General features: G+C 51.9%; 1 protein-coding gene across 12 annotated transcripts in view; it reads left to right on the top strand.

Moving 5' to 3' along the window:
- The first annotated feature begins 564 nt into the window (after positions 1–564).
- The window catches only part of FGF9 (fibroblast growth factor 9), a 41078-nt gene continuing 27687 nt past the window's right edge, over positions 565–13955 (top strand). Inside the window, exons 1-3 of one of the 12 annotated variants that reach the window (XM_089303722.1) lie at positions 4701–4823; positions 7207–7305; positions 10823–10926. In XM_089303722.1, the coding sequence (XP_089159848.1) occupies positions 10897–10926 (30 nt within the window). In that variant the 5' untranslated portion in view covers positions 4701–4823; positions 7207–7305; positions 10823–10896. Of the gene's footprint in view, positions 1719–2712; positions 2931–3611; positions 3832–3929; positions 4308–4670; positions 4824–5214; positions 5354–6268; positions 6643–7206; positions 7306–10822; positions 10927–13955 lie in introns of those variants that run through there. The other 11 variants (XM_089303725.1, XM_089303723.1, XM_089303721.1 and 8 more) reach the window with 11 other exon arrangements.

The raw sequence follows: 13955 nt of genomic DNA on the forward strand, positions 1-13955 counted from the left end.
CTGCATTGGCGTGTGCGTGCGTGTGTGTGCGTGTCAGTGAGCGAGCGAGACTGCTCACATGCGGCCGTCTTACCTGCAATAGCGTTCGCGCTTCTGTGTCTGGCAAAAGAAGGCAAAAACTGCCTATCCATTCAAGCTCACCAACCAACAGCCCTCCCCTCCAACTCTCCCAACTAAGTTACATTTGGTAATGCCATGCGAGGCTGCAGGGTCCACGTGAAAACTAGTTGCCCAATTTCACTCCAAAGCTCCATCGATAGGCAGCGAGCTGGGTGTTAGGTGCCCGGTGTCCAACCTCCCCAAACCACCCCCACCTCCCGCCCCTGCCCCCGCTGCGGGATTCTGAGCCTCCAGGAGACTCCGGGTCCCCTTCTTCCTGCCTAGCGCATCTTTCACGGACTTTTCTCGCTAGAGCCCGGGTGCCCCGGCCCGTCAGCCCGGCTGGCCCCGCGCGCGGTCCGGCGCGCCGCGCTGGGCCTGCCGCAGAGCGCGGGCGCGGGCGGCAGGGCGGGCGCTAGGACCGCGGGGAGGCCCCGGGCGGCCGCGGCGCTACCTTAAACCCAGCCCAATGCCGCTGCCTGCGCCACTCTGCGCGCCGGCGGGGGCTGCGCAGGAGGAGCGCTCCGCCCGGCTACAACGCTCCGCGGGCCGGCGCGGCAACACCTGTTCGCGACAGCCAGGGCGGCACGCGAGCTCCCGGACGCGGCTCTCCTCGCTCGCCGCTCGCCACCCGGGCTAAAGCCAATGGACCTCTGCCGAGCTGCTGGAGCATTCTGGATACTAGCGTTGGACGCCTAAAGTTTTTCCTTCTTTTTGCTGTATTTTTTATTATTATTATTATTTTGGAGGGGGGACCGGGAGGGGAGATTGGTCGCCGCCGCCGACGAGAGATTTTTTTTTTTTTGCCCCCTTGAAGGATTCCTGCTGATGTCTGCAGTCGGTTAGAGAGTAAAAACAGCGCATGCCTTCCTGGAGTCAGGATCCGTAAATTCTGACGTAGCCCATGCATCTTAAAAATCCCTATAATAACGCCTAGGCATTTAAGTTGCTATGGTCATTCTGATCTCCAAGCAAATGGAGAAACTACGGATTTTTTTTCCTTATTACGGTCGCATGGGATGAAGACCTTCCTGCCTGCTGAGAGCTGGGGATCTATCCGTAGAGATACCTAGAAATGTTTATCAATATGTCAGTGTGTGAGTATGAAGTGGTGGTTTCTTAGACTCTCAGTGGTTTGACCTTGAACCTGTGCCAGTGAAACAGCAGATTACTTTTATTTATGCATTTAATGGATTGAAGAAAAGAACCTTTTTTTTTTCCTTCCCTCCTCTCTGTGCAACTGCAGTCAGGGGAGGGGAGTCGGAATATACCTCGCCTAATATCTCCTGGGTTGGCACCGTCATTATTGTTTATTCTTGTGCTCCGAGAGCCCAGTCCTCCGATGGCTCCCTTAGGTGAAGTTGGGAACTATTTCGGTGTGCAGGATGCGGTACCGTTTGGGAATGTGCCCGTGTTGCCGGTGGACAGCCCGGTTCTGTTAAGTGACCACCTGGGGCAGTCCGAAGCAGGGGGGCTACCCAGGGGACCCGCAGTCACGGACTTGGATCATTTGAAGGGGATTCTCAGGCGGAGGCAGCTATACTGCAGGACTGGATTTCACTTAGAAATCTTCCCCAACGGTACTATCCAGGGAACCAGGAAAGACCACAGCCGATTTGGTAGGTATACCGTTAACCCTTTCGTGTCCACGCGGTGACAGATTCGGATTATTAACTCTCGAGGAGGTGGTGGCCAGAGGAGGGGGGTGCGGGCAGGGCTCTCCACCCCCCACCCCCACCCCCACCCCCTGTCTTTCTTTTTCTCTGTGTGTGTCTTGCCAGCTCAGAAAAAAAAGCCTCCGGAATTGCAGATCTGCTGCTGGCACTGGTGCAAGTCTACACTGAAAGGCCTTTTTTTTTTTTTAAGGGGGGGCATGATTTATGAATATAATACAAGTCCTCAGTTCTTTTGCATCCGACACACGGGAAGGTCGGGTGTAGGAAGTTTCTTTTGAATGGAGGGATTCCACGAGTTTAAAGCTTTAATCATTAACTACTAAGAACTTAAAAATGCATTGAGTTTCCTGAAGGCAGTAGGTGGGTATCTTGTGCGCAAATTGAGGTTGCTTCCCCCTTGCCTTTTTTCCCTCTAGTAAGTATCCTGCTTGAATTGTAAATTAAGCGTATTGTTTATCCCCCCCCCCCCCCCCCGTGAGGGTCTGAAAGCTCCCGTAGGCGAAGATTGCCAACTGATTGTTCTGTGGGGAGGAAGACTCCAGTCCTGAGACTCGGGGAGCGGCAGGGGCAGGGGCAGAGCGCGCCCAGCGGGGGCGGCCGTCCCTCCGGCTACGGAGTCGCAACCTCTGCGTTTCCCTCTGCACAGCGTGCAGCCCGCTGTGGGTTTTCCTGGGCGGCTCTCCGGCGTGAGTGTGTGCGTGCGTGCGCGTGCAAAAGCCGCGAGCTCATTTTAAAGGGCGTTCCGAGGACTTGGTTTCCCGAGGAGGGTATTTGTGACTCAGCGAGCGAGCGCCGGTGACCCTGCCCACTGGGATGCCTGCACGCACGTGCTGGACGGGGCGCCCCTAGCCCGGCCGCGCGGAGCCCACCTGGTCGGGGGTCGGCGGGGGCTGGCGTGTGGGAGGGAAGCTGGGGCACTTTCTCTTAAAAAAAAAAAAAAAGGCCACTTTGGGCAACCAGACTGTTGGAAGGAGTTAACTTGTGAGTGAACCCACCTGACAACACTTAAACCAGGTCGTAAAAAAGCAAGGTCCTGCGGTGGATTTTCTTCCTCACGCTTTCGTGCCAGATGTTGGAACACAACCTAACTGCACGGTTAGCTTCGTGGGGGCTGCGGGTGAGGACGAGGCAGGCCTGGGGTGGGCACAGTCCCAGGTAACACGAGGCCCGGCATTTTCTTCCTAAGGCTCCCGACGGGGGCTGGAACCCAAAGCTTAAGGCAAAAACAGTTGTGGCTCTTCGCTGGTGCTGTTATTCAGCTGGGACAGAACGGCTCCCCCACCACCCCCGGAGTCAACGTGGCTCCTGATGGTTGCCAGGGAAGACTAAACTTTTACCAAAAGTGCTCCGGTCTGGCCGCTTTAAGGGCTCTGCGGCTGCCGTGCCCAGCGTTCAATACCAGCACAACAGGCGGTGGGCGGCCGTGGGTGGGAGAGCGACGAGTGTCCGGGTCCGCAGCGGCCACCCGCGGGGCGTCGACGCTCGGCCGGCCGCGGGGGAGCGGCGTGGGCGGCCGGCCTGGGCGCGCCTTGCGGCCCGGAGCCCCGGCCCTCCCGCGCTCTCGGCCGGCAGGTGCTGGCTCGGCCTCCCGGGCCCCGCGGCGCTCGCGGCGGTCGCTCGGCCGGCTCCGCGCGGTCCTAAACGCGCTCGGGTTGCGGCTCCCTTTCCGCCCGGCTCCCGTGCGCCCTTGGGTGCTGGCGGGGACCTACTGCCGAATCGGGGGCGACGGGCTGGGGGAGACACACTTCTGGCCGCGCTTGGGGAATCCTGAGTTTTCGTCCCCCCCACCCCACCCCGTTTAGTCCCTTCGCTTTCTCTTTGTGTGTGAGTGTGGGTCTGGCGGGGCTGACAGCCGCCGCCCGGGGCAGCGTGGTGGTTTCGCGTTGTGGGAACGGCTGGAGAGGCGCGCGACGCGGCAGGAGAGCCGGTGGCGGGGACCGAGCGCGGGCTGGAGGTCGGACCCCAGAGCTCCGCGTCCCGTCCCGGGCCCCTCCCCCGGTTTTCTGGAGCGCACAGCCAGCTTTCGGAGGTCCACGGGCTCCGCGGGGCCGGGGAGGTGGGTCGGGGACCCCGAGCGCGCAAGGCCGGAGCCGCCGGGGAGGGGGTGGGGGGGACAAAGGGCCGCGGAGGCGGGCGGAGGGGGCGGCGTGCTATTGTTAACCGCTTTTGGAGAGCCGAGCGGCGGCCTGCGGACCAGCTTTCCCGCGACCCCGCCTCGCGTCCGGGAGCTCCCAGGGTGCGCGCCCCAGCTCCAGGGGCGCTACGATGGGCTAGCGCCAGCCTCATTGTGTGAATTGTGGGGTCGGAACCCCGGGCGCAGCACAACTGGACCCCGGCGTGCAGACATTGTGGGATGTTGCGGTCGGGCTTCCTCCACGAACCCCATCATCCACCCCTCACACGCCCCGGGCTTGATTTTTTTTTTTTTTTTTTTTGATGCAGTCACCTTTAGGGTAGGACATTAGCTACCACGCGCAACCGAGTCATCAGAAATTCAGCAACTCTGCCACCCGGGCGAGCCGGCATGCACGGGTCTGTGTGTGGGGGATGCTGGAGGGTGAGGGACGCGTTCTGGGGTCGGTGGACAAGGACTGAGGCAAGGCACAGCGGCTGAGTAGACACCTCAAACAAACACAAAAAGCAAGACCTCTCCCCTCCTGGAGCCTAGAGGTCGGAGAAAGGTGTCACCAAGAAGTGACATGTCTACTTCGGCTCGCCGAGCATCGTAGTGTGTGTGTGTGAGGAAGGGGAAGGCAGCGCGGGGTGGGCAAGGGAGAGGAAGCCCCTGCCCAGGCTGGGGATTGGGGACGAAGAGCCGCGAGCCGGCCGGCCGTGGGGGAAGGGCGCGCCTGGCGCTCCGCGGTGCCACTCACCCTCGCTGGGATGCAGCTGAGTGGGTGGCTGTGCGCAGTGGGGGTGGGGAAGGAGGGTTATTTAAATCTTTCATCCGGCTGCAGTGAGAAGCGGGCCCCGGGGGTGTCAGCAGTGCCGCGGTCTCCCGCTGCTCCCGCTGCGGCAGGTCCCAATATTAGCAACCTCTGCAGCTCGGTGCGTGTGTGCCGGGAGCCTCCTACCCGCGCCCTCCCAGCCCCGCCCTCAGGGCTGCAGCGGCGCTAGGACCGCGCGGCGCGCGCACGCCGAGGGCGGAGGAGCGGGCCGGCTGCGGGAGGGGGCGCGGGGCTGCGGCAGCGCGCCACACCTGGCGCTCGCGCTCGTCGCCCGCCTCACCTTCAGGCCTCCTCCCTCCGCCCGCCGCGGCCTCCCGCTGCTCTCCCCGGCTGCCCGCGGGGGACCGGGTCTTCACCTTCAGTGTCTCTTCCGATTCCCGGGGAAGAGGGTAGCTGCGGGTGGGGGGTGGGGCGGGATGGGTGTACCACCCCTCGGTTGAGACCGAAGGTGCCTGTTCGACCTGAAATGGAATGGCCGAATCAGAGATGCTGGGGGTCGTCCCCGTGCAGCCGCAGGTGACTGCAGCTGCTGGCGAGCGTGGCGGTGACACAGCAGAGGCAGTGCAGGCGACGTGGGGGCGGGGGCGGCCGGCCGAGCCTCCCGCGGGAGCTGCGGCCCTGACAACTTAGGTGGGACCTTGAGGGAGTCCTTTGTCTTTCCTTTTGGTGGGGCGTCGGGGTGGGGTGGGGGGAGGCGTGTGGAGATGTTGGTGGAGCGGAGGGGAAAGGAACTGGGAATTGTGCTTCTGGCTGGTGGAGCGAGACGTTACATCTCATGGATGCTCCTGTATATATATATATATATATTTTTTTTTTTTTTCACTTTTACAGCACTGCATCCTTGCTAGGTCGGGGGAAAAAAGCAAGTAGAAAAATCAGTTGGGAAAAATGGTCATGTGGAGTAATGAGAAAGTGAGCACTGGAGTTGATGCACTATAGCTGGGCAGGGGCTCTGACCCCAGATGAGCACCCCACTAGGGGCTGCCCACCCGAAGGCAGTCAGGCGGCGGAGGGGAGAAATAAATACTGCAGTAGGATTTTTTTTTCAATAAAAGGAGGTTACAAAACTTATTTCGAGGGTTTTGCACTTGAAATTTGGTGGGTTCTATCTCCCATTCAAGTCGTCATTTCGTAAGTGACCTCGGAGGTTTGTTCAAGTTGGGTGGACCCCCGAGTTGCCCCCCAGGAGGCGGTGCCGGAAGCTCTGCGGGAAGGGGCTTACCTCTGCATTTGCAATAGTCGCGGGTCATACATGGCTCGCTGCACCTTCTGCAGAAGTTTGTGTCCTCTGAGCTGAAGAGGGCAGCTCTGTTAAGTGTTGGGGCTCTCTGGTTAGAGGGCTGCCTAAGTGGGTCAAGGGGCGGGGGAGGAACTTCTGTGCTCCTCCCACTTCCCCCGTGGTCCGGATCGACCTTGTTCCTGCCGCCCAGGTGGTGCCCGCCTAGGTGGGCTGCAGGGGAATGGTCCATTTGAGCCGAGCTGGTGGAAGCCGCAGCAGTTTTGGGATGGTGAGGCTGGGGCAAGGACCAAGGTCAGCGAGGTCATTTTTCTGAAGTAGTCTGCTGCGGCCTGGGAATCTTGAACCACATCAGACCCCATGGGGCCCATTGAGCCCCTTCTCATCCTGAGCTAGTGGCTGTTGTGGAAGAGAATTGAGAAATGACACTTGCCACAGCACTGGGCTTTTCATGTCACTCCATCATCACCTGTTACCCTGGCTGCTCTGGGCTGAGGCTGTGTAGGTTGTGGGTGCCTAAGAGGCTACCACGCAACACCTGTTACAACCATTGTTAACATTAGGCATGGCCCCTTTCCTTCTCCCTGTTCTCCCTGTCTACCGCATTTTCCCCTTCCTCTCCTTGACTATTAGACATGCCATTGTCTCTACACAGAAGCCTTCTCCTGGGCTGCCCACCTGTGTAAGTAGATAACGTGGGGCATGTGGGCAGTTGTATTTGTGGGAAGCAGTTGGAAGCATTCGTTTGGCACCAGCTGCGGCCTAGAGAGCTTGATCAACCTGGCTGAGGTTCTAGGGTTCGTTGTGGACAGGTGGTACCAGGAATTTATGATAAGGATGCTGGGCTGGTTGGGGTGGGATCCCGCGGCCAGGTTGCCAGGTCTCCCTGACCTCAGTGCGTCAGGGCCATTCGGGTGTGGGAGAATGGCTATGATTCATACATGCGGGGTTCTCTTTGCCCTTGGGTCACCATGGTGACCTCTTAAGAAGCTGGGCTCATCTCTGGAGATGTCTGTTTTCAAGGAGCTGCAGAAATATGCGTGGTGGTTTGAGGTGATGAAATCTTTTCCACCTAGGGTCACCCGATCATTCCTCTTGCCGGGCTGGCTCCTCTGAGACTTGCTTCTGGTTTCCGGGAAGCGTCCCCTGACTTGCCTTCCCAAACCTGAGCAAACCGCTGGCCTTGGCTGGATGTCACCACATTGTCACTGAGTCAGTCTGTTCATTTGTCCTTCCTCCCTTCCAGTAGTTCCCCTTTCTGGAGGTTTCACTTTCGGAGGTTGCAATTACTCAGTCAACTGTGGTCTAAAAATGCTACGTGGAAAATTCCAGAAGTAAACAATTTGTAAGTTTTAAATAGTTTTTATTATAGTATATTGTAATTGTTCCATCTTTTCCTGAGTTATTGTTAATCTCTTATTGTTGCCTAACCTGCAAATTAAACTTTATGATAGGGGTGTGTGTGTGTGTGTGTGTGTGTAACTTACATATGTAGGTTTGGTGCTACCTGTGGTTTCAGGCATCTGTGGAACTTATGTCCTGTGGATAAGAGGGCGTCTACTGTAGATGGTGAGCAGTTTGAGGGTGTAGGGCCTAGGCTGTTGTTTATTTATTTTTATGCATGGGCTTGGGGTAGAAAAGTCCCTCAAGAATAGCTTGTTGAGAGGGTAGGGGAATGCATGTGAGTTACAGCTGCCGTGTCAGTGTCAGAAAAAGAACCAAGATGCACATCTTACTACTTTCAGTTACACATTATATAAGAATAGGGACTGCAGAAGTTGGCTATGAGAATCTCACAGAAGTCACAGGTCAGCAAAAACAAGGTAAAACCAGCTTGAAGTTGTGGATGATAGTCAAGGAAATAGACAGGAGGGGAGGGTCCAGTTGCTTGAGGGCAGGTTCAACCTCTTGAAATCTCAGTTTCCCCGATTGTACATGGTGGTGGTGATGGTGGGTGTTGAAACACCCTCATGCCCAGGGTTGAGCTGAGGATCAAATGAGAAAAGGCGTCTCATTTGGCACAGAGTGAATGCACAAGTATTTCAGTTCTTCCCGTGGTCATTGTTGTTGTTATTATGGTTGATGTGTAGAACAGCCAAATGGTTTTGAGAAATCACGTACACCCTGCGCTTTGCTGGAGCTGCAAATTCTCGTTATTAGTTCTCAGAGCTGCCGCCTCATTTTCAGGAAAACCAGACTGTCACACATGCCCTCTTGGAGGACACAAGTACCTTTTAGTTTTGCGATTTAAACTATCCCTCATTGACCCGGTAAATGAAATTGTTCAGACCTCCAAGGGGGCAAAATGTTTCCTATAGTTCATTTCCTTATGAAAATTGGATGTGGATTAGCTCCCTACGCTAATTTCAGGATGACGGTGACCTACATTGTGACTGGTGTGCTTTCAGGTAGCCAAGACAAGGTTGAGGTACGTGTGATTCCTGACTGTAATAAGATGCCACGTTTTGATGACCTTGAATCATAGAAATGGCGCAGTGAAACAAAATGGATACATCAGAAGGAGAGTGCACCTTCAGGGAGCTGAATCTGGTGGAAATATCGCTCCATTTCTCCTCCTGTTGGCTCTGTGAAGGACAGAAGGCTAATCCAAAGCTGGCTTGTTTCGGGGGTATTTCCATGTTAGAATCAGATTATCAGGTGCAAAATGTAATTTGTAGTTCTTCTTTATAATTTTTTCTATATAGTATTTCATTTTCTATTAAAACAAGACAGGTTGCATGTCCAGATGGGTACTCTGTAAACAGTAAGCATGAGATAAATGTGTTGCATTTTTTACTTATAAAACAATTAGGGATGTCCCTTTACAAGCAAGGGCTCTTCTCTTTTTGCATCACCGTGGAACAGCATTTCTTCCAGAGCTAATCCTTTGCTTTATTCGATTTATGTAGTTCATATCGTCTTTTGATTGCAGCATAGTCTACTTTGTGAGAGTTGCAAAATTAATTGTTTAAAAATCCATGTAAGTGCTTTTTTATTAGTCGCATGAGACTGACTACAGCACAGTGTTACCCTTAGCTTTTTTTCTAAACTCTTGAAAATAAGTGAATTTTTCACTATTTGAAAATATTTTTAAAGCAAGAACTCCATAGCTGGTATGCATGCACACAGGGGCTGCACAGAGCATAGCACTTTAATTTATTAACAAACATGAAAACAGGGCTGAGCAAAAGTAATATTAGCAGTGTTCTAAATATATTGTGGGATAATCATCTTTGAAACGGCAATATAGTTAGAGAAATTGAAGCTGCTGGTTTGTGGCCATAAAAGTCTGGATTTATGCCCAGCTTAGGTGTTGTTATTCTTAGTGAAGTAAGCAAGGGGAACGAACGTAAGAAAAGAAGCTCATTCTGTTGGTGTGACTTTGGAACGCAGGTAGTGTTCCATACCTTCTGCAAAGCAGCAGTGTTTTCAGAGCGCGCATTTTCCCCTGCAGAATATTGTATTATCTGAATTGCTTCGCTCTCTTTGAGGTTCAGATAAGCACAGCAAAAATCAATACTTTGTTTGAGCAGAAGTGCTTGGGCTGTGTGTGGTTTTCCAGATGGGGTACAATGAATTTATAGAATAGACAGCTGAATAATTATCTGCATAAACCAATCAAAGCTTTAGTTAGCACCTCATACGCTTATTCTGAGAGATGTAAGAGCATTTTCTCAATAGACTTTTATCTTTATGATCTTTGTTCCAAAATGAGTATTTTAATTTTTCTTTGGCGATTTGATTCTCTCAATTCTGGAGGCTAGAAAGTATAAGGTGAAGAGATGCATACACAGATTCTTAATATGTCGTTTACAAAGTGGAAGTGGATTGTTTTGCTCTTAAAATTCTGTTTTAGATGAATTAGAATAAGTGCATTGGCTTGTCTCCTATTACTTCTTTTCTTTTTTTTAAATTTTTGACAGGCAGAGTGGACAGTGAGAGAGAGAGACAGAGAGAAAGGTCTTCCTTTACCGTTGGTTCACCCTCCAGTGGCCGCTGCGGCTGGCATGTTGATCCGAAGCTGGGAGCAGGTGCTTTTCCTGGTCTCCCATGGGGTGCAGGGCCCAAGCACCCGGGCCATCCTCTACTGCCTTCCCTGGCCACAGCAGAGAGCTGTCCTAGAAGAGGGGCAACCGGGACAGAATCCGGCGCCCCGACCGGGACTAGAACCGGGTGTGCCGGCGCCGCAAGGAGGAGGATTAGTCTATTGATCTGCAGCGCCAGCCCTCCTATCACTTCTTAGCATATCTATGTAGATATAAGCTTAAAAATGTTCTTTTTTTGTCTGAGAAGTGGAGAGAGAAAGAGACAAAACAGAGATCTCCCATTTGACAAAGACACACAGAAACACACGTGGCCACGCTCCCATCTGCAGGTTCACTCCCCAGATGCCTACAATAGGCCAGGCAGGAACTCAATCCAGGTCTCCCACATGGGTGGCAGGAACTCAATTACTTGAGCCATCATGGCTACTTCCCAGAGTCTGTGCGGGTGGGAAGCCGGGGCCAGGAGCCAGAGCTGGACTTGAACCCAGGCATTCTGATGTGGGATGTGGGGCATCTTAACTGCATGCTAAAGGCCCTTTCTGGTACTAACTTTTAAATTTTTCAAAATGTTTTGTTTGCTATGTAAGTCATGTTAAGAAGGATTTTTGTATGACTATGATAAAACAGAATTGAGTTGGCCAATCTGTTCTGGTAGGCAGTGGTTTTCAGAGAGAAGACACTTGGTTAACCCCTGTGAGGTTATCACAGTTGGGAGCTGGGTTCAGTGTCACGGCCAAAGTCGCCAGGGATGCTGAGACTCTGATGATAACACCCATGCTCTAAGTTGCTCTCTGTATTCTACCTTTTGTCCTGCAGGCATCCTGGAATTTATCAGTATAGCAGTGGGCCTGGTCAGCATTCGAGGCGTGGACAGTGGACTCTACCTCGGGATGAACGAGAAGGGGGAGCTGTATGGATCAGTAAGTACTGGGAGAGACTTGGCCAAGCTGTGTTGGCTTTCAGCTGCATTTTCTCTGTGTTCAAAAGCGCAGCAGAGAAGCGAGTGTAAGTTTCTCCTTTTTGAGGAAAGCCACTTCATTGTTATTAATGGATGATCAGCTGAGCATCTTCACTAGGCCAAGATTGCTCAGAACATGCTTTATTTATATGCCAAACCGTCCTCATTATCAAGTAAATAAAAATTCACAAGTGTGAAAAATCCCATCTTCTTGCATTGAATAGGAGTTATTTTTGCAATGAATTGAAATGATCTTCCAAGCTTTGCTAAGCATTGTCATTAAAACTGGAAATAGGCCCTGCAGTAAGTCTAAACCCTTTCTCTGAACAACATAAGATTTTCATTATGCAGGGAGGTGGAAATTATTGTCAGATATTTTTGCATGTGAATAAGAATATTAACAGCATTGTAATCTTTTGAAAGTACTGTGAATTTGGTTTTTCCCATCTTCACTAGGTGTGAGGTCCTCGGGGCAGGCAGTGCTGAAGTATTGATTATGCTTCCAGGTGCCAGGCACTGTGTATGCTGAGGGACCTGGCTGAGCTATGACTGAGACCAGGTCCCTGCTCCTGCTCTATGGGCAGGTGCCCGACCTCACATCCTTGCTAGCATGGCATCTGAAACACTGTGTGTGTGGCACACAGGTGGGACTTAATACATTCTTGCTAGATGTGTGAGTATGAATAATAGATTATTAGTTACTGTATACTTCCTTGGATTGTCAGCATCAAAAGCTATAGTAAGGGGCCAGTGCTGTGGTGTAGCGGGTAAAGCTGCCACCTGCAGTGCTGGCATCCCATATGGGTGCCTGTTCGAGTTCTGGCTGCTCCACTTCTGATCCAGCTCTCTGCTATGGCCTGGAAAGGCAGTGAAAGATGGCTCAAGTCCTTGGGCTCCTGCACCCATGTGGGAGGCCTTGGCTCCTGGCTTCGGATTAGCGCAGCTCCGGCCATTGCAGTCAATTAGGGAGTAAACCAGCGGATGGAAGACCTCTCTCTCTGCCTCTCCTTTTCTCTCTGTAACTCTGACTTGCAAATAAATAAAGAAATCTTTTTTTTTTTTAAAAAAGCTCTAGTGAAATTACCCCTTAGTTTTTCATTACAATTATTGGTGGTCAAATGAGAATTTAATCTATGTTATCAGAAATATGACAGCTTTGATTAGAGACTGCCAAAAGTTAAAAATTAAAAGAACCTCAGAATCAAAAAAGTTTTGGAGTCCTAAGTCCACAGAAATGAAAGTAAAAATGTTTTCTAGGTATGTTTCTTTCCTATCTATAGTGAAAATCCTACAGACACATACACACACACATACACATGCATGAGTGTATGTGCAAACATATGTGCTGTAAGGATGCTATCTGTGGTATTAAAATTCTACTCAAAAACTCCAGATGACCATATATCATGGCTTGTGTAATTTGAATACAACACCATTTTTTTTAAAGCATTTATTTATTGAAAGAGTTACAGAACAGGGTGGGGAGAGAGAGGGAGAGATCTTCCATCTGCTGGTTCACTTCCCAAATGGTGGCACAGCCAGGACTTGTCTTCCTAGGGGTATTAGCAGGGAACTTGATTGGAAGTGGAGCAGCCGGGACTCTAACTGGTGCTCATAGGGGAGGCTGGCATAGCTGGCTGCCGGTTAACCCACTATACCACAACGCCAGCCCCTAACATGCCATTTTTAATGGCACAGATTGTGAGTTTTCTGCCTTGGTAAAATATCCTTTAGAGAATAAATTACTTTAAAATATGTTTTTAAGTTTGGCTTTGTAATTACAGCTCTTGGTTTAGGCAAAGTTCTTCAGTTCCTAAATGACTTTGGCCCACACTTTTAACTGCAAAGAATGACACATCAGATACAAATGAAGGGAACTTTTAGGCTTAAGGACTAGAAGATGATATTTTCCTTTTGTCACAAACTGCTTTTTTCACTTTTCGGTGTATGGATTTAATTGAACTTAGTAAAATGCTTTTCTTTGTGTAGAACTGAAGTTCTCAGCTTTGGTGGCTGGAAGGGATTGTGATTTATTAACATTACCCTCCCCCCCAAACTTTTTTTGAGTATGTTTCTCAACATATGCACAATAAGTTATTTAAATATATATCTCTAGAAGTATAGCTCATATATGCTTTATTGTTTTATAAAGCATGCAGGAAGTAAAAATGTTTACATGAATGAGCAAACCCAGGTAGAAGCCATAGTACTTGTTCCCACCCCTGGGATCACCCACAGGCCCCTCTGCAGTGTCCTTCCATTGGCCAGAGGAAGCTGCCAGCCTGATTCAGGGTCTTGTGTGGCTCGTTGGGTGACAAGGAGGGCACGTCTCGTTTTGTGCTCAGTGAAGTTGCCTGTGGCATTGTTGCATGAGCTGAGCCGCCTTTCCCTGTGTGGATGGTCTTAGTGGCTTCCTCAAGCCTGCATCCTTGGCACAGTGCCTAGAGCGAGGGAAAGGCACACTGAATGCCACTGGTGACAGCCAGTGACAGTGATGGGGCTGCGGGAAGTGGTGGCCAGGAGGCAGGAAGTTGGAGAGCACCATCTCGCACGTCTTCTGGGAAGCCAGACTGCCTTGCTCAAGGTTTTTGGAGCACACACGGAATGTGTGGTCAGGCGTGAGTGTCTCCTTGTGTTCCACAATGCCACACAGCTGGCTGACTGTCCCGTTCATGGTCATAGAACCCAGCACGGCAAAGCCAGGGGAAGGCGAGGGAGTGTGGTCTGGCTCTTCCTCCTTGGATGCTGGGAAATGCATGCCTTCCCTTGCAAAGAGCGTCCCTCAGCCTACAGAAAAGAGGGGCGTGTTCCCGCGTGATGTGCTTCTATGGAAACATCTTCCTCTGCTTCCCTGTGCCCAGCGTCTCCCATCTCCTCTGCACTCTGTACACCCGTCGGGGAATTGCCTTCAAAACTCAGACGTGGGGCCACTTCTCCAGCGAGATCCCTTCCGACCCTTGCCTTTGAAGGATAATTCCTGTGTTCCACCGG

The sequence above is a fragment of the Oryctolagus cuniculus genome, chromosome 9, assembly GCF_051225735.1.
Source record: "Oryctolagus cuniculus isolate XC-2025 breed Fujian yellow rabbit chromosome 9, ASM5122573v1, whole genome shotgun sequence".
Lineage (NCBI taxonomy): Eukaryota > Metazoa > Chordata > Mammalia > Lagomorpha > Leporidae > Oryctolagus > Oryctolagus cuniculus.